The sequence below is a fragment of the Linepithema humile genome, chromosome 6 (assembly GCF_040581485.1).
Source record: "Linepithema humile isolate Giens D197 chromosome 6, Lhum_UNIL_v1.0, whole genome shotgun sequence".
Classification (NCBI taxonomy): Eukaryota; Metazoa; Arthropoda; class Insecta; order Hymenoptera; family Formicidae; genus Linepithema; species Linepithema humile.
The window spans coordinates 12,100,717-12,113,843 of NC_090133.1; the positions used below are offsets into that span (position 1 = coordinate 12,100,717).

The 13,127-nt window shown below is 37.5% G+C and overlaps 5 protein-coding genes across 8 annotated transcripts in view; 2 read left to right on the forward strand and 3 right to left on the reverse strand.

Annotated features, from left to right (window-relative positions):
* Positions 1-1,989: 1,989 nt before the first annotated feature.
* Positions 1,990-5,109, reverse strand: LOC137000700 (uncharacterized). The gene is made up of 3 exons (XM_067358040.1): positions 4,150-5,109; positions 2,991-3,825; positions 1,990-2,438 (listed from the first exon to the last, which is right to left on the reverse strand). Exons 1-3 carry the CDS (start codon positions 5,107-5,109, stop codon positions 1,990-1,992), a joined length of 2,244 nt encoding a protein of 747 aa, XP_067214141.1.
* Positions 5,110-5,460: 351 nt separating this feature from the next.
* LOC137000665 (uncharacterized) lies at positions 5,461-7,077 on the forward strand. The gene is made up of 3 exons (XM_067357978.1): positions 5,461-5,777; positions 5,870-6,281; positions 6,422-7,077. Exons 1-3 carry the CDS (start codon positions 5,566-5,568, stop codon positions 6,959-6,961), a joined length of 1,164 nt encoding a protein of 387 aa, XP_067214079.1. The 5' UTR covers positions 5,461-5,565; the 3' UTR covers positions 6,962-7,077.
* Positions 6,763-9,133, reverse strand: LOC105680010 (uncharacterized protein PF3D7_1120600-like). 2 transcript variants are annotated; one of them, XM_067357979.1, is made up of 5 exons: positions 8,992-9,131; positions 8,685-8,909; positions 8,358-8,611; positions 8,094-8,205; positions 6,763-8,019 (listed from the first exon to the last, which is right to left on the reverse strand). In XM_067357979.1, the coding sequence occupies exons 1-5, from the start codon at positions 9,113-9,115 to the stop codon at positions 7,865-7,867; spliced, it is 870 nt and encodes a 289-aa protein (XP_067214080.1). In that variant the 5' UTR covers positions 9,116-9,131; the 3' UTR covers positions 6,763-7,864. The 2 variants fall into 2 exon arrangements, with proteins under 2 accessions (XP_067214080.1, XP_067214081.1); XM_067357980.1 differs by lacking the exon at positions 8,685-8,909 and having other exon boundaries at positions 8,992-9,133.
* A 226-nt stretch (positions 9,134-9,359) lies between these two features.
* Positions 9,360-13,127, forward strand: part of Haspin (haspin) — a 136,411-nt gene continuing 132,643 nt past the window's right edge. For all 3 annotated transcript variants that reach the window (XM_067357968.1, XM_067357970.1, XM_067357969.1), the window contains exon 1: positions 9,360-9,501. The gene's annotated coding sequence lies outside the window, so the exon portion shown is untranslated. The remainder of the gene's footprint in view (positions 9,502-13,127) is intronic.
* Positions 10,240-10,953, reverse strand: LOC105675368 (uncharacterized). The gene has a single exon (XM_067358041.1). It carries the CDS (start codon positions 10,951-10,953, stop codon positions 10,240-10,242), a length of 714 nt encoding a protein of 237 aa, XP_067214142.1.

A 13,127-nucleotide genomic window follows, 5' to 3' on the forward strand; every position in this document is an offset into this window, starting at 1 on the left:
TGACAAATGACGTTTTTCATGTCATGAGAGAAAATCAATACTATCGGTACGAAGTATGATCTGCTACATAAAGTGTTGTGCAAGAGTCCTTTCGAGATGCGATGTCCCTGAGCGCGCAAAACTTTGACAAGTTGATTGGTAAACTTTAAGCCTTTCCCATTCAAATACTATAGTAGTCTCGACATTTTGGTATTAAGATTTTCGTCTCCAAATGACCTCAGAAATCTGCCATTAACGGGTGATACGGTAAGTCTGGGACACCCTGTATATCATACATTATATATATATAATGTGCCAGTTTATTTTAAAATTAAAATTAAAATTGAAATTAAAATTATTGTAAAAATATATTTTCAAATATGAATTCTCATCACGCTTGTATTTATTAATAAAACATACAATATTAAAACTACTAAAAAGATTTAATATTTTATATTGTTCGTGTATTGTATTATATTGTTTACATATTCATGTTTACATATGTTACAAATTAACACGTAAATCAATGTAAATCAAATTACAAAATTTAGAGCCAGCAATTAATTATAGAATCTTTTTTTTTTTAGTTTGATAAAGGAGTTAGATTTGAGTTCGTATTTGTATTATAACTGGTACTTGCTTGTGGACTGAATGTTGAAATATTACTTTCTTCTTTTTCTTGATAGACACTATACTGCCCAAGTCCCATCTCAGCTTCATATAATATCCGATTTATTTCAATTAAGCAGTAGCTTTTACTTGAAGATTCAATTTTCTTAATTTAGTTGCAACATATTCACTATAGGCAGTATATTCATCACGTGATTGAGACGTAATATTTTTCATTAAATTGTAAGCCTCCGTAACTCTGGGATCTTCTGCCGGTTTCTTTCGTTTGTATTGTATACTTTTTGGAGAGCAAAATTTTTTAGGTGTTACACTGCTAGTGATATCTACAAGAAAACATGTCTCTGATGAATCTGTTTATACGAGAGCCTTCGTTCTCTCGTAGCAGAAAGAAAATATTTATTTGTTCCGGTTCTTTATTGCTTATTCGCGGCTACGCGGTTTGCGCTAAAAAATAAATGATACGCCTCGTGGGTTTCACAATTCTTTATTGAAAATCACTCCCGGCGATCAGTCTAGACATCGAACTCTTCGCGCTCGCGTTACAAAGTCTTTTGTCGCGTTACACTCGCGTTGCACGTCCGTGCTCGCCGCTCTCTCGTCTCGGACTCTGGCTGGGCATGCAGCTACCGGCACGTAGTCGACGCTAGCCGCCGAAAAGCTGCCTATCAGCGATCGACACCGCGAGCTTGGTAACAAGCTGCCAATCGCATTTAGCCAGGCGTTAGAAAAATATGACTACTTGTTTTTCGGCGATTTCTTATACGGACGTGAACTAACCGCTTGAAGACTGCTTCGCTTGGAATAAACAAACAGCGCCAAAATAAAGGCCAACAATTCTCGAAGCTTTGAACGAATTCTCGCTTTTTTACTAGTAATCCTGAACATACCGCCCGCCTCGATGCAGAACGGATGTAAAATTTTCCCAACTTAATGAGAGCAGAAAACGTGCCAAGACTGATCGATACGGCGATACTTAGAACTAACTAACAATGAACGCAACTTATAACTAACGCAACGGCCGAATCACTCCTCGTGCTTTACAGGCAGCCGACAGAGTTGAGTGATCGGTCGCTTAAAGGTCGAACGCGCAGTCCGAATCGTAACAACTCGCACGAATCTGTCAGCTCCAAGATGAGTCTGTTGGATTCTAGCGAGCTCCCATTTGCTCGGAGGGAGCAATGGGCTCTTGATGAGCACAAGTTCACCGATCTGAACATTAGGCGTAGATTTCGTCCACTTGCCTCTCTGTTGAAGAGAGTGCAAATAATCTTGCGACCACGCACGTTAGATTTGCTCTTGCATGGCACGTACGAGTTGCCATCTTGACAATTTACTTGAATCTAGCGCAAGTACTGATTCCTCCGGAATCGCAACGAGCGGTCAGCCTATCAAAAAATCACCCGGCGTGAGCGCGGACAGGTCGCTCGGGTCATCGCTTAGAGCCGCGATTGGACGCGAGTTTAAGCACGCTTCGATCAGACAGAGAAGCGTCGCGAATTCAGTCTGGGAGAGAGTACGCGCTCCCGCGATTCTACGAAGATGCGTTTTGAAGCTTTTAACGCCAGCTTCCCAAAGACCACCGAAATGAGGCGCGGCTGATATGAAATGCCAGTCAACTCCGTCCTTGATGAGGACATCTCGGAGTGCAGGCTCCTTGACAAGAGCGTCGAAATAGCGCTTTAATTCATGATTAGCTCCACGAAAGTTTGTTCCGTTGTCACTGTACAGCCTCTTCGGCAATCCCCTTCTGCTACAGAACCTTTTAAAGGCGGCAAGAAAACCAGCCATGGAATAATCCTCAACAAGCTCAAGGTGAATGGCTTTAGTAACTAGACAGATGAACAACGCGATGTATGATTTGCGCGCCTTGTGTCCTCGACCAACGAGGGAGTAATGAGAAAGGGACCTGCATAGTCCACTCCAGTATGCGAGAAAGAAGGAGATGGATTGACCCGAGAGGAAGGAAGGTTCCCCATGAGCTGAGATGAGAGTCGCGCCGAGTGACGAGCGCAGAGTACGCATTGGCGTATGTGACTCTTTACGGCGCTACGGCCATCCAGTAGCCAATAACATTGGCGCAGCGTGCGAAGCACCAGTTGTACGCCCCCATGAAGCGTATCAATGAACAGTGCGGAGACAGGACCTCGCGGCAGAATGATTGGATGCTGCTCATTGTAACCAAGCGCTGAATTCTTTAACCGCCCGCCAAGACGGAGTAAAAAATCTTCCCTAATAAACGGGCTTAGTGCTTTCAACGGGCTTGATTGAGATACTGAAGAACCCTTCTTTAGTGACTTTAATTCAGAAGCGAATGATCTTCGCTGAACGTATCAAAGCCAGAAAAGTTCGGCTTTAAGAAACTCGTCGGAGTTTAAAATTACAGAGATGAAGGACTGAACTTCTTCTTTTTGTCTCGAGAGCATGACGAATCTGCGTACGTACGCGGTAACACAAATTAATTTGTTCCAACATGGAACATCTATGGAGCAAATCCCACTCATCATTGCCTTCCACGTAAAGGGCGACTGACTTGCGGGTGTCCGCTAGTACAATTTGTGCAACGTCAGGTTCAACTGGACTGGAAACATCATGGATCGGCCACGATGTTGAAAGTTGACGAAGCCACGAGGGCTCCGTCCACCACAACGGATGAGAAAGTAACTCGGAGGCCGATAACCCGCGCGAAGCGCAATCGGCTGGATTGTCTTTTGACGGGACGTGATTCCAGCGCCCCGAAGACAAGTTACTTTGTATCTCGGACACTCGATTGGCCACGTAGGTAGTCCAGTTTGAGGCATGTTGGCGCACCCACGCCAGAGTGATGGAGGAATCTGTCCAGCCGTAGACAGACGTTGACGGTATTTGCAAGGAACTAAGAGTCCACTTGATGAGTCGACTTAGAAGTACGACAGCGTTGAGTTCCAGTCGCAGAATGCTAACCGTCTTGACGGGAGCAACTTTGGTTTTTGCAACGAGTAAGATTTGAAAGCTTGACAGTGAGTGAAGAACTCGAAGATATACAACAGCGGCGTAAGCGCGGCTAGAAGCGTCCGCAAACCCGTGTATTTCGTAAGCCAGATCGGATGGATGTTGACCAGTCCATCGCGGTATCCGGATTTCGTTCAAACCTTCTAGTTTCGCGACGTAGTCGCTCCAGCGCGGGAGTAACGTGTCGGGAAGAGGTGCATCCCAATCGCAACGGAGAAGCCACAGTTCCTACAGCAATATTTTAGCAACAATAACGACAGGCGCGGCCCAACCAAGTGGGTCGTACGTCTAGCAATAAACGACAGGATGGAACGTTTTGTTGGCGCGTCCGGAGCAGCAAAATTAACAATAAATCTGAAGGCGTCTTCGAGAGGAAGCCACGAAGGACCGAGAACTTTAAGAGACTCGTCTTTTAGTATGAGATGGTCGGTCACCTCGAGCCGAGAGATCTCTAAGAAGATCGCTTAAATTAGACGCCTACTTACGAAGCTAAAATTTTCCTTTTTTCATGAGCTAGACGAGCTGAGAACGAGCATCGGCAAGGGATCTGACGTCATCAGCCCCGAACAACGCGTCATCCACGTAAATGGAATCTTGAAGAATCGAAACTGCAGACGGGTAAGCATTACCTTCGTCGAGAGCAAGCTGCTTTAAAACGCGCATTGCTAGGTACGGAGCCGGCGCGAGACCGTACATAACGGTAAGAAGTCGAAAGTGTAGGATTGGCGAGTCATCCGACGGACCAAAGATGCGCTGAAAGTCCGCATCGAGCGGATGTATTCGGATTTGACGGAACATCTTTGCGATATCCGCCGTGTAAACGTAGCACCACTGGCGCCATCGTAACAGGACAGCAGGAAGATCCTGTTGTAATTTCAGTCCGATCAACAAATGATCGTTCAATGAAGAGCCGTTTCGTGTTTTGCACGATGCATTGAACACGACTCTTAATTTTGCAGTGCAGCTAGCTTCACGTAAGACAGGATAATGCGGTATGTAAACCGGAATAAAATCGGTCCTGTCCGTGCTAGCCACAGGTTTCATGTGCCCAAGAGAGCGATATTTGTCGAGAAAATTGCGATATTGAGAACGAATCTCGGCACGAGATTGCAGCCTCTTTTCAAGTCTATTATAACACGAAAGAGCAATAGACAATGAGTCTCCGATATCGATCGGCGGAGCATTTTTAAATGGCAATCTAACTACATATCGTCCATCTTGGGAGCGACTATGAGTGTCATCGAAATGACGTTCGCATCTCTCTTCTTCCTCGGTGAGAAGGGGCGACAGAGATATTTCCTCGTCCTCCCAGAATCTTTGGAGCAACGAGTTAACATCTTGCGTAAGAACACAATTTAATACAGAAGCTTTCTCAGAAGCTGATTCTCGATTCTTGGTAGGACCGGACAGGATCCAACCGAGAGCGGTCGATTGTGCGATCGGCGTACCGAGCGGACCTTGACGCACATCATTCTTCAAAAAAGAACCATAAATGTCGGCACCGATCAACATATGAATGCGTTGATGACTAAAAGGATCAGGATTGGCAAGAGACAATCCTCGCAGATGAGGCCACGACTCGACTGAATTCGCGAAGCAGCGTAAGAGGTAATGCGTTGAAAGACGTAGGCAGTCACGGAAAACGCAGGTTTAGACAGCGCGCATGGCGTTAAAGTCAAGGATACGCGTAATTTTGCCGAACCCGTAATGTAAGATCGGCTCGCTGACGCTTTGTACGCAGCGCTTGACAAAGGGACTCAGACACGAAGCTGAATGTTGATCCCTGATCTAACAACGCACGAACTTTAAGAGTGCGTTCGAAAATAAGTTTGGTTGGTGTTGGGAAAAAAGATAAAGTTGGCAGTATTGAAAATTACCAGTGCTGCGTTTCGTTTCTTCCACTGGGATCACTGCGTTATACGAAAAACATAAATAACCTATTTCAAGTGTTGCAATTAGATTATTATTATGGAAGAATATATTATATTCCAAAACATCATGTTTGAATCTTCGAGTAGTTCCTCTTCTTCAGACAGTGATGATAATGAAGAATTGCAAAATATTTTATTCGATAATAGAGGTAACAATAGAGATGAAAGGAGAATAGTACCAAAAATAACAAATTATTTGGAAAATGTTGTTATAAGATATACAAATATTGAATTTAAATCACATTTTAGGTAAATCATATAACTTTATTATAATTATAGCATTATTAATATAAAACACACATTCATGTTAATAATAATGTATGTGATATTATTTGTTATAGGATGGAGCGTAACACTTTTTATTTTTTATTGCATTTTATTGGATCCAAATTAGAATCTTTTCCATTCATGGGAAGAGAACAAATCAATACAACAAAACAGTTATTAATAGCTATTTATGTTTTGGCAACACCAGATTCTTATCGCTCCATATGTGAAAGATTTGGTGTTGCCAGATCAACTGCGTGGTTTAGCGTCAAAAGAGTTGTTCGAGCATTGTACGGCCTTCGAAATCTTTTCATCAGATGGCCTACCTATGAAGAAGCTCAAACAATATGGACAAACATACAGACATTATATGGATTTCCGAAAGTCCTAGGTATCATTGATGGGACACATATAAATATTGCCCGGCCAAAAAGAGATGCTAGTAGTTATATAAATAGAAAAAGCAGATTCTCCATCCAATTACAAGTAAGGAAAAATATTTTTTTTATTAAATATAATTATTTTAAGAGATAATAAATATTACAAACTTTATTAATATAAATTGAATGAACAATATGTAGAAACAGAGCGAATTTTGTTTGTTAAGAATTATATTTTTTTTCTAGGTAATCTGTAAAGATAATTTGTCTTTCATTCATGTCTTTGCTGGAATGCCAGGTTGTGTGCACGACATGCGAGTGTTTCTTTATTCTGGAGTGCAGCAATATTGTACTCCAGAATTTTTCCCCGAAGACAGTCACTTATTAGGTGATGCAGCGTATAGTATACAAAAAAATGTCATGGTACCATTCTACAATAATGGTCATTTAATTAGGAGACAGAAAGAATTTAATCGTTATTTGTCATCTGCCCGAATAACCGTAGAAAGAGCAATCGGATTATTGAAAGGACGATGGCGTTATTTATTGGATAAATTACCAATGACAAGGACAGATTTAGTTCCATATTATGTAGTTAGTTGTTGTGTATTACACAACATTTGTTTATTGAATAATGATGCTATTGAAATCCCTATTGTTGTACCTGACATGCTACACGAAATGGAACCGTTAGCTATTACTAATGAATTGAGAGAAGAAGGAAATATAAAAAGAAATCGATTAATGGAAATAATTACAAATAATAATTTTCAAGAAAGGAATTAGTTTCTGTATTAATATGTAGTGTGCGTATATGTGTAAATATATAAATATTTGTAAAGTATATTAATTTTTATATAGCATTCTTTAAAATATATGATAAATAAATGAAATAAAATGAATTGACATTTTAATATTTATTATTAATTTTTATTATATTTATGATAAGTAATAAATACAAAATTAGAACATTTAGTAAGCAATAGTATTCTAAAGAAAAGAATTTACAACACATATCTTGTAAATAAAAAATAAATTTTATTACATTTTGACCTTTGTAGTAGATATGTAGGAACTAGATTTTTTGACATAAATGAACACAATATTTTTTATAACAAATAAAATTGATAGTAAAAGAAATCTAGAAGATAAATAAAAAGAACAATTAGTTAATTTACTTTAGTAATCTATCACAGCACTATTAATAATTATTAATAGAATTGTCAATATCACAATCTGAATAGATTTATAATTTGTTTAAATAAAAAATAATATTTTAAAGTTTAATTAATATCATATATATATAATAACATATTTGTATAAAACTTCTTATTTTGTAATATACTTTCTTGTCATAATATGTACGATATTTTAATATTTCTTATATGCAGTCTTGTATATGCAGGAATTTATTAATAGTTTTAATTTGTGTACTTTTTCTTTCCTGAGGCTCTTAAATGAATATATAACTTGTAATTTCACAATATTTTATGCTCTAAGTCTTGCGACACATAATTGTTTTGTATCTCAAGTCTTAAATCTTTATTATGTATACAAAGACAATCTTCGTACACATAATATACTTTTAAGACTTCAAAAACAGTTATTGTGTCAAAAGATTTCAAGCATAAAACGTTGTTTTAAAATTATTAGTTAGTTATTCTGCTAAGATTTCATCAAATGTTTATATCACTTTCTTGTTTGAAAAATTTCTTTTAAATCTTTTAAAATTTTTAATTTTTCTGCTCTATATTTAGCTGTTTCTTCTCGTTTTATACGTTTTTCTTCTAGTGATGTCCGCAAATAATTAGCTTTTTCTTCATGTAATGAGATTTTCTTTTGTTCTAAAAAAAATATTGTTAATTATAAACTTAAGTAACAATAAGAAACAATAAAATATACTCTTGTAGCTACTAACTTTTTGGCGAGTCATTATCATTGAATACCGACTTTTCAGATTCTCTAATGTTTGATCCCGCTACAGATATTGGTTTTACCCATGGTTTATTGCAAAAGAGCTCATCTAATGACTAAAATATACATATGACTAAAATATACATATTATTTTACAAGGAAAAGTTATGAATAATTATTTATACTGTTAATTATAAAAATTTTTATTATTAATAACAAAACTAAACAACTTTTATAATTCAGAATATTTTGTTATATAATATATTACCTCTAAATATATCCATTCTTTTTTATCATTTCCACTTTGAGCGTTGTGATCGATAATTTGACGATACCGTCGTTTCAAAGTGTCCATTTTATTATAACATTGAGTGACTGTAAAGTTATATTGTTTTTCCTTCATGCGTTGGGAAATTAGATTCCACATTTTTTTATGGGATTCTTTGCCCAACATATACGACTTTTCTTTATATAGCGAGATCAACAAAAGTATAGCATTATGTGTCCATTTTTCAATTGATTCTAAAAAGAAAAAAGTAAAAATATTTAATAAATCTTGCTAGTTTTCTGTAATTGTGCAATAATTTAAATATACCTATATTCAACATGTTTGTTTCATTATCAATATCTGAAGCATTGTTGTCTGTTTCATTTTGATTAGTCTCAATATTTGACAATAAATCATCAAGTTGTATGATAGTATTTATATTTTTCATATTTTTTTTCGAAGAACTGGGATTATCAATTGTGCTCGAATTACGTTCGTTAATTAAAAGGGTATGTTTTGCTTTTTGTAGCAAAGCATTAGCAAATGTAATATCTATATATAAAAATAACAATATATAATTATTTTTGCATGCTTTCTTATCTGGATAGTTAACTGTTTAATATTGAAATAATACCTTTATAAGCGCGATTGAAATCTTCTTCATTAACTTCTATTATATATTCTATATTGGTTATTTCATCAAGCAACTTCAATTGACGAGTGTTGTGTTTCTTAACTAATTGCACAGATTTCTTCATTTTTTAAATATATGTTTAAGAGACGTATAATAAGTAACAAGAGAAGTGATCTGTAAATATTACACAATTATGTTACATTTAAATATAAGAAACAATAATTTATAAAAAAGAGAAAAAGAAGTAAAGGTTAGAATACATTTGTTTTACTGTATTTAATTATGATTACATTAATTATTACATATAATAACTATAGCATATATATTTATTTATATATATATAGATAAAGCATATTATTATAAAATATGTTTTACTTCTTCTTTACCTCTTTCATAATACCTCAAATAGCAAATTTTTTTATGTCCTTAATAACCTCAACAAACCTCAGTGATCCCTGGTATAACGTATAATTCCAATGATCCCAGTGGAAGAAACGAAACGCAGCACTGGTAATTTTCAATACTGCCAACTTTATCTTTTTTCCCAACACCAACCAAACTTATTTTCGAACGCACTCTAAGGCATCGGCCTTCAGAAGTGTGAAGGTCGACCCACGCAGTTGCCAACAGAATATTAGGCGTCGCGACGAGCGGCGGTTGTACTGTTATTACACTCGCGATGGATGCTTCGCTGGCGGCGGAAGTCGTACGTGACTCCGCAAGCAAGGGCGACTTCGCGGATGAAGAACCCGGCTTCGCAGACGCAGAACTTTCGAGCGCATCCGACGCATCATTGTTAGCAGAATGCAACAGTAAATGATGCGTGCGACGACAGTGTGAGCATCGATATTTGCTTATGCATTTGTGAGTAAAGTGACCTGTCCTCAAACAATTGAAACACAATTTATTCCGACGTACAAGAGCGTGTCGTACGACCAATTTTCGCAAGAAATCTTCGCATTTTGATACATGATGACCCAAACAGCATATGCATTTCACTACTGAGACATTGTTTACCGTAGAGCGCGACTTATCACTTTTGGAACGACCGGTATCCTTTGAAGTTTCGTCATAGTCCGACAAACCACGAATGCGAAGAGTTAAGAATGAATTAATGTCCTTATAAGACGGAAGCACATTGTTTCAAATTCCATTCGCTTCGAGTCCGCGGGCTGGATTTTTGAGAAATTAAATAGACGAGAATGTCGTCCCACTGATCTACCAGACAACCAAGATTATTCAATGCAGCTATCGATGCAGACACTGTCGCGCAACTTCTTTAAGTCGTTTACGTTTTCTGTTTTTATTTGAGGCAGACTCAAATGCGTGCAAATGAGAGTAGACTAGAGTCTGCTCGTCGTTGAATTTATCGAGTAACAATTGCCACGCGGAATCATAATTGGCGTCAGAAATGCGTAGATTATTAATAAACAAGACAGCGTCGCCGATGACGCTGGTCTTCAAGTAATGAAACTTTTGCGTGTTGAAGAGCGCCTTATTATTAGCCACGAGTGACTCAAAAGTGTTTCTAAAGCTCTCCCAATCAGTGAGCTTACCGCCAAATTTAGGAAGCGCAATACGTGGTAATTGAAAGCAATTGTTACTCGAATCATTAATGGAAGAATCAATACTGCGATTACGCGAGACAATATGAGTACTAATGTAGCGACTTATCGTTTCTTGCAGCATGTCGGCAGTATCCTGGTAGATTTCCTCGGCGGCCAAGAATTCATCGCCTTGGAAATAAGACAGCGTCCTCTGCTCCTTCGCCGTGGCAATCTGCAGCAATTTGACGTGCAGGCGGCGACAGGAGTCCCAGAGTGATTCCAGTTGCGAAAGACGCCCTTGCGTCTTCGGAAGCGTCAGGTTCCCCTTGGAAAGCTTCTTGAAGTTCACTAGCACTCGTTTGAGCGAGTCTATTGTGGCACTCTGTTTGATCAACAAGTTTCTCACATCCGTCATGATCACGGCGAGAAAGATAACGAAATGTCACTATTAAATCGGCAGTCAGTTACTGCGATTAATCACTGACGGCACTTAAATGCAGCAAACGCAACTCAGAGACAGTGATGCGATATCTACTACCGGGCTCGCGGCTCTCGAGCCCCAACACAAGTAAGAAGCGCTTACGTCACGCGTCTGTGTGCGCTCGGCCGTTCGGCTATAGAGAGAGAGCGGACGTCTCTGTCTTGCTACCATCGAGCCGACGTAAACACATTGCGGACGGCAAATGCTCAGAAACAAGCGCTTTTAATCGAGTAAGGCGAGTGCCTAGCGGATTCGAAGTCCCGTATTCGAGACTTGATTTTTGCAACTTTTTTTTTTCTTTTTTCCACATTTGTTTCTAACAGTGTAAGTTAGTTAATAATGTTTTTTTGGCTAAAAAATATTATTTCGTATATTAATAATATATTTGCATATGTTAAACTAATAACTAATTATTTTAAAAAGAATACTAATTTGCTATTATAAATAGAAAAATGAAGTCATTTTACAACATACATATTGCAACAAAGTGCAATTTAACATGTGCAATTATTGTTAATAAATATAAAATAATATTTTTTAGCCAAAAGCATTATCTAATGATTCACTTGATGGTACAGTGCTAGAAACAAATATCGAAAAAGAAAAAAAATGTTACAAAAGCAGTTTTCAAATACAAGATTTTCAATATTCCTACCACTCGCCTTAATCGATTAGCCACGCTTGCTTCTTAACATTTATCTCTATCGAAAGATTACACACCTGGAAAATTTTTAACTATTTATTTTAAATTACTGCATATTAGCAAAAGTTACTGTACTGTGGAGATTAGTGGAGAAACGGTAACATACAATGCAGTCAAATACATCTTACAAATGCAGTCAAATAGATCGAAGATTTTCTGCACTCTTGTTAGCATGTTAAAGTATGTGTAGCGTATTATTAGTTCATTAGTAATTTTAAGTGTTATTAATAGTGGTCTTCCACACCACCTTTGAGGTTCCACTAACTAGGCGCGTTCTTTATTGCTTATTCGCAGCTACGCGGTTCGCGCTAGAAAATGAATAATATGCCTCGTGGGTTTCACAATTCTTTATTGAAAATCACTCCCGGCGATCAGTCTAGACATCGAATTCATTCGCGCTCGCGTTACAAAGTCTTTTGTCGCGTTACACTCGCGTTGCACGTCCGTGCTCGCCGCTCTCTCGTCTCGGACTCTGGCTGGGCATGCAGCTACCGGCGCGTAGTCGACGCTAGCCGCCGAAAAGCTGCCTATCAGCAATCGACACCGCGAGCTTGGTAACAAGCTGCCAATCGCATTTAGCCAGGCGTTAGAAAAATATGACTACTTATTTTTCGGCGATTTCTTATACGGACGTGAACTAACCGCTTGAAGACTGCTTCGCTTGGAATAAACAAACAGCGGCGAAATAAAGGCCAACGATTCTCGAAGCTTCGAACGAATTCTCGCTTTCTTACTAGTAATCTTGAACACTGTTGTTACCTCTTCTGCTGTAACATTCTTTTCGAATTCTGATTCTACTACTATTTCTTCTTCTTCTTTATCTTTTTTTTGCTGAGGGATTATCCTGTTGCAAAAATATGCATTAGTAGCTTACATATTATATGTATTTTACATAGTACAATAAGAAAATGAAAATTAATTATTGCTTACATTTTTATTTCCAATTGAATCTATTGTTGATTTGACTTTGTTCTTATCTGATAAAAATGAAAGACATTTATATCCAAACCACGACGTTGAATAAACTTTATTAGTCCCTATTCCTGACTTAAACTTCTTCTCAATTTTCTGTTTTTCTCGACGGTATTAACCCAATAAAACTTTCATTTTTCTTTCTATTTCCATTTTATCAATTTTGAGTTTAACAGATATATTATTCCATGCATCATTTTTTTTATTTTTATTTCTGTAATCTGTCAATTTGACATTTCACAATACGGGTTCTTCTTTGTAACATTCAATTAATTTTACGATTTATTCTTCTGACCATTCCATTTCAATTTCTTTTTTCCTGTTATATAAAAACAACCTTGGTTATATATTTTAATAAAAAAAAACAAGATTAAGACTAATCATTTCCCGTAATTTTTTGAAAAATTTAAGTCAAAAATAAGGACTAACAAAG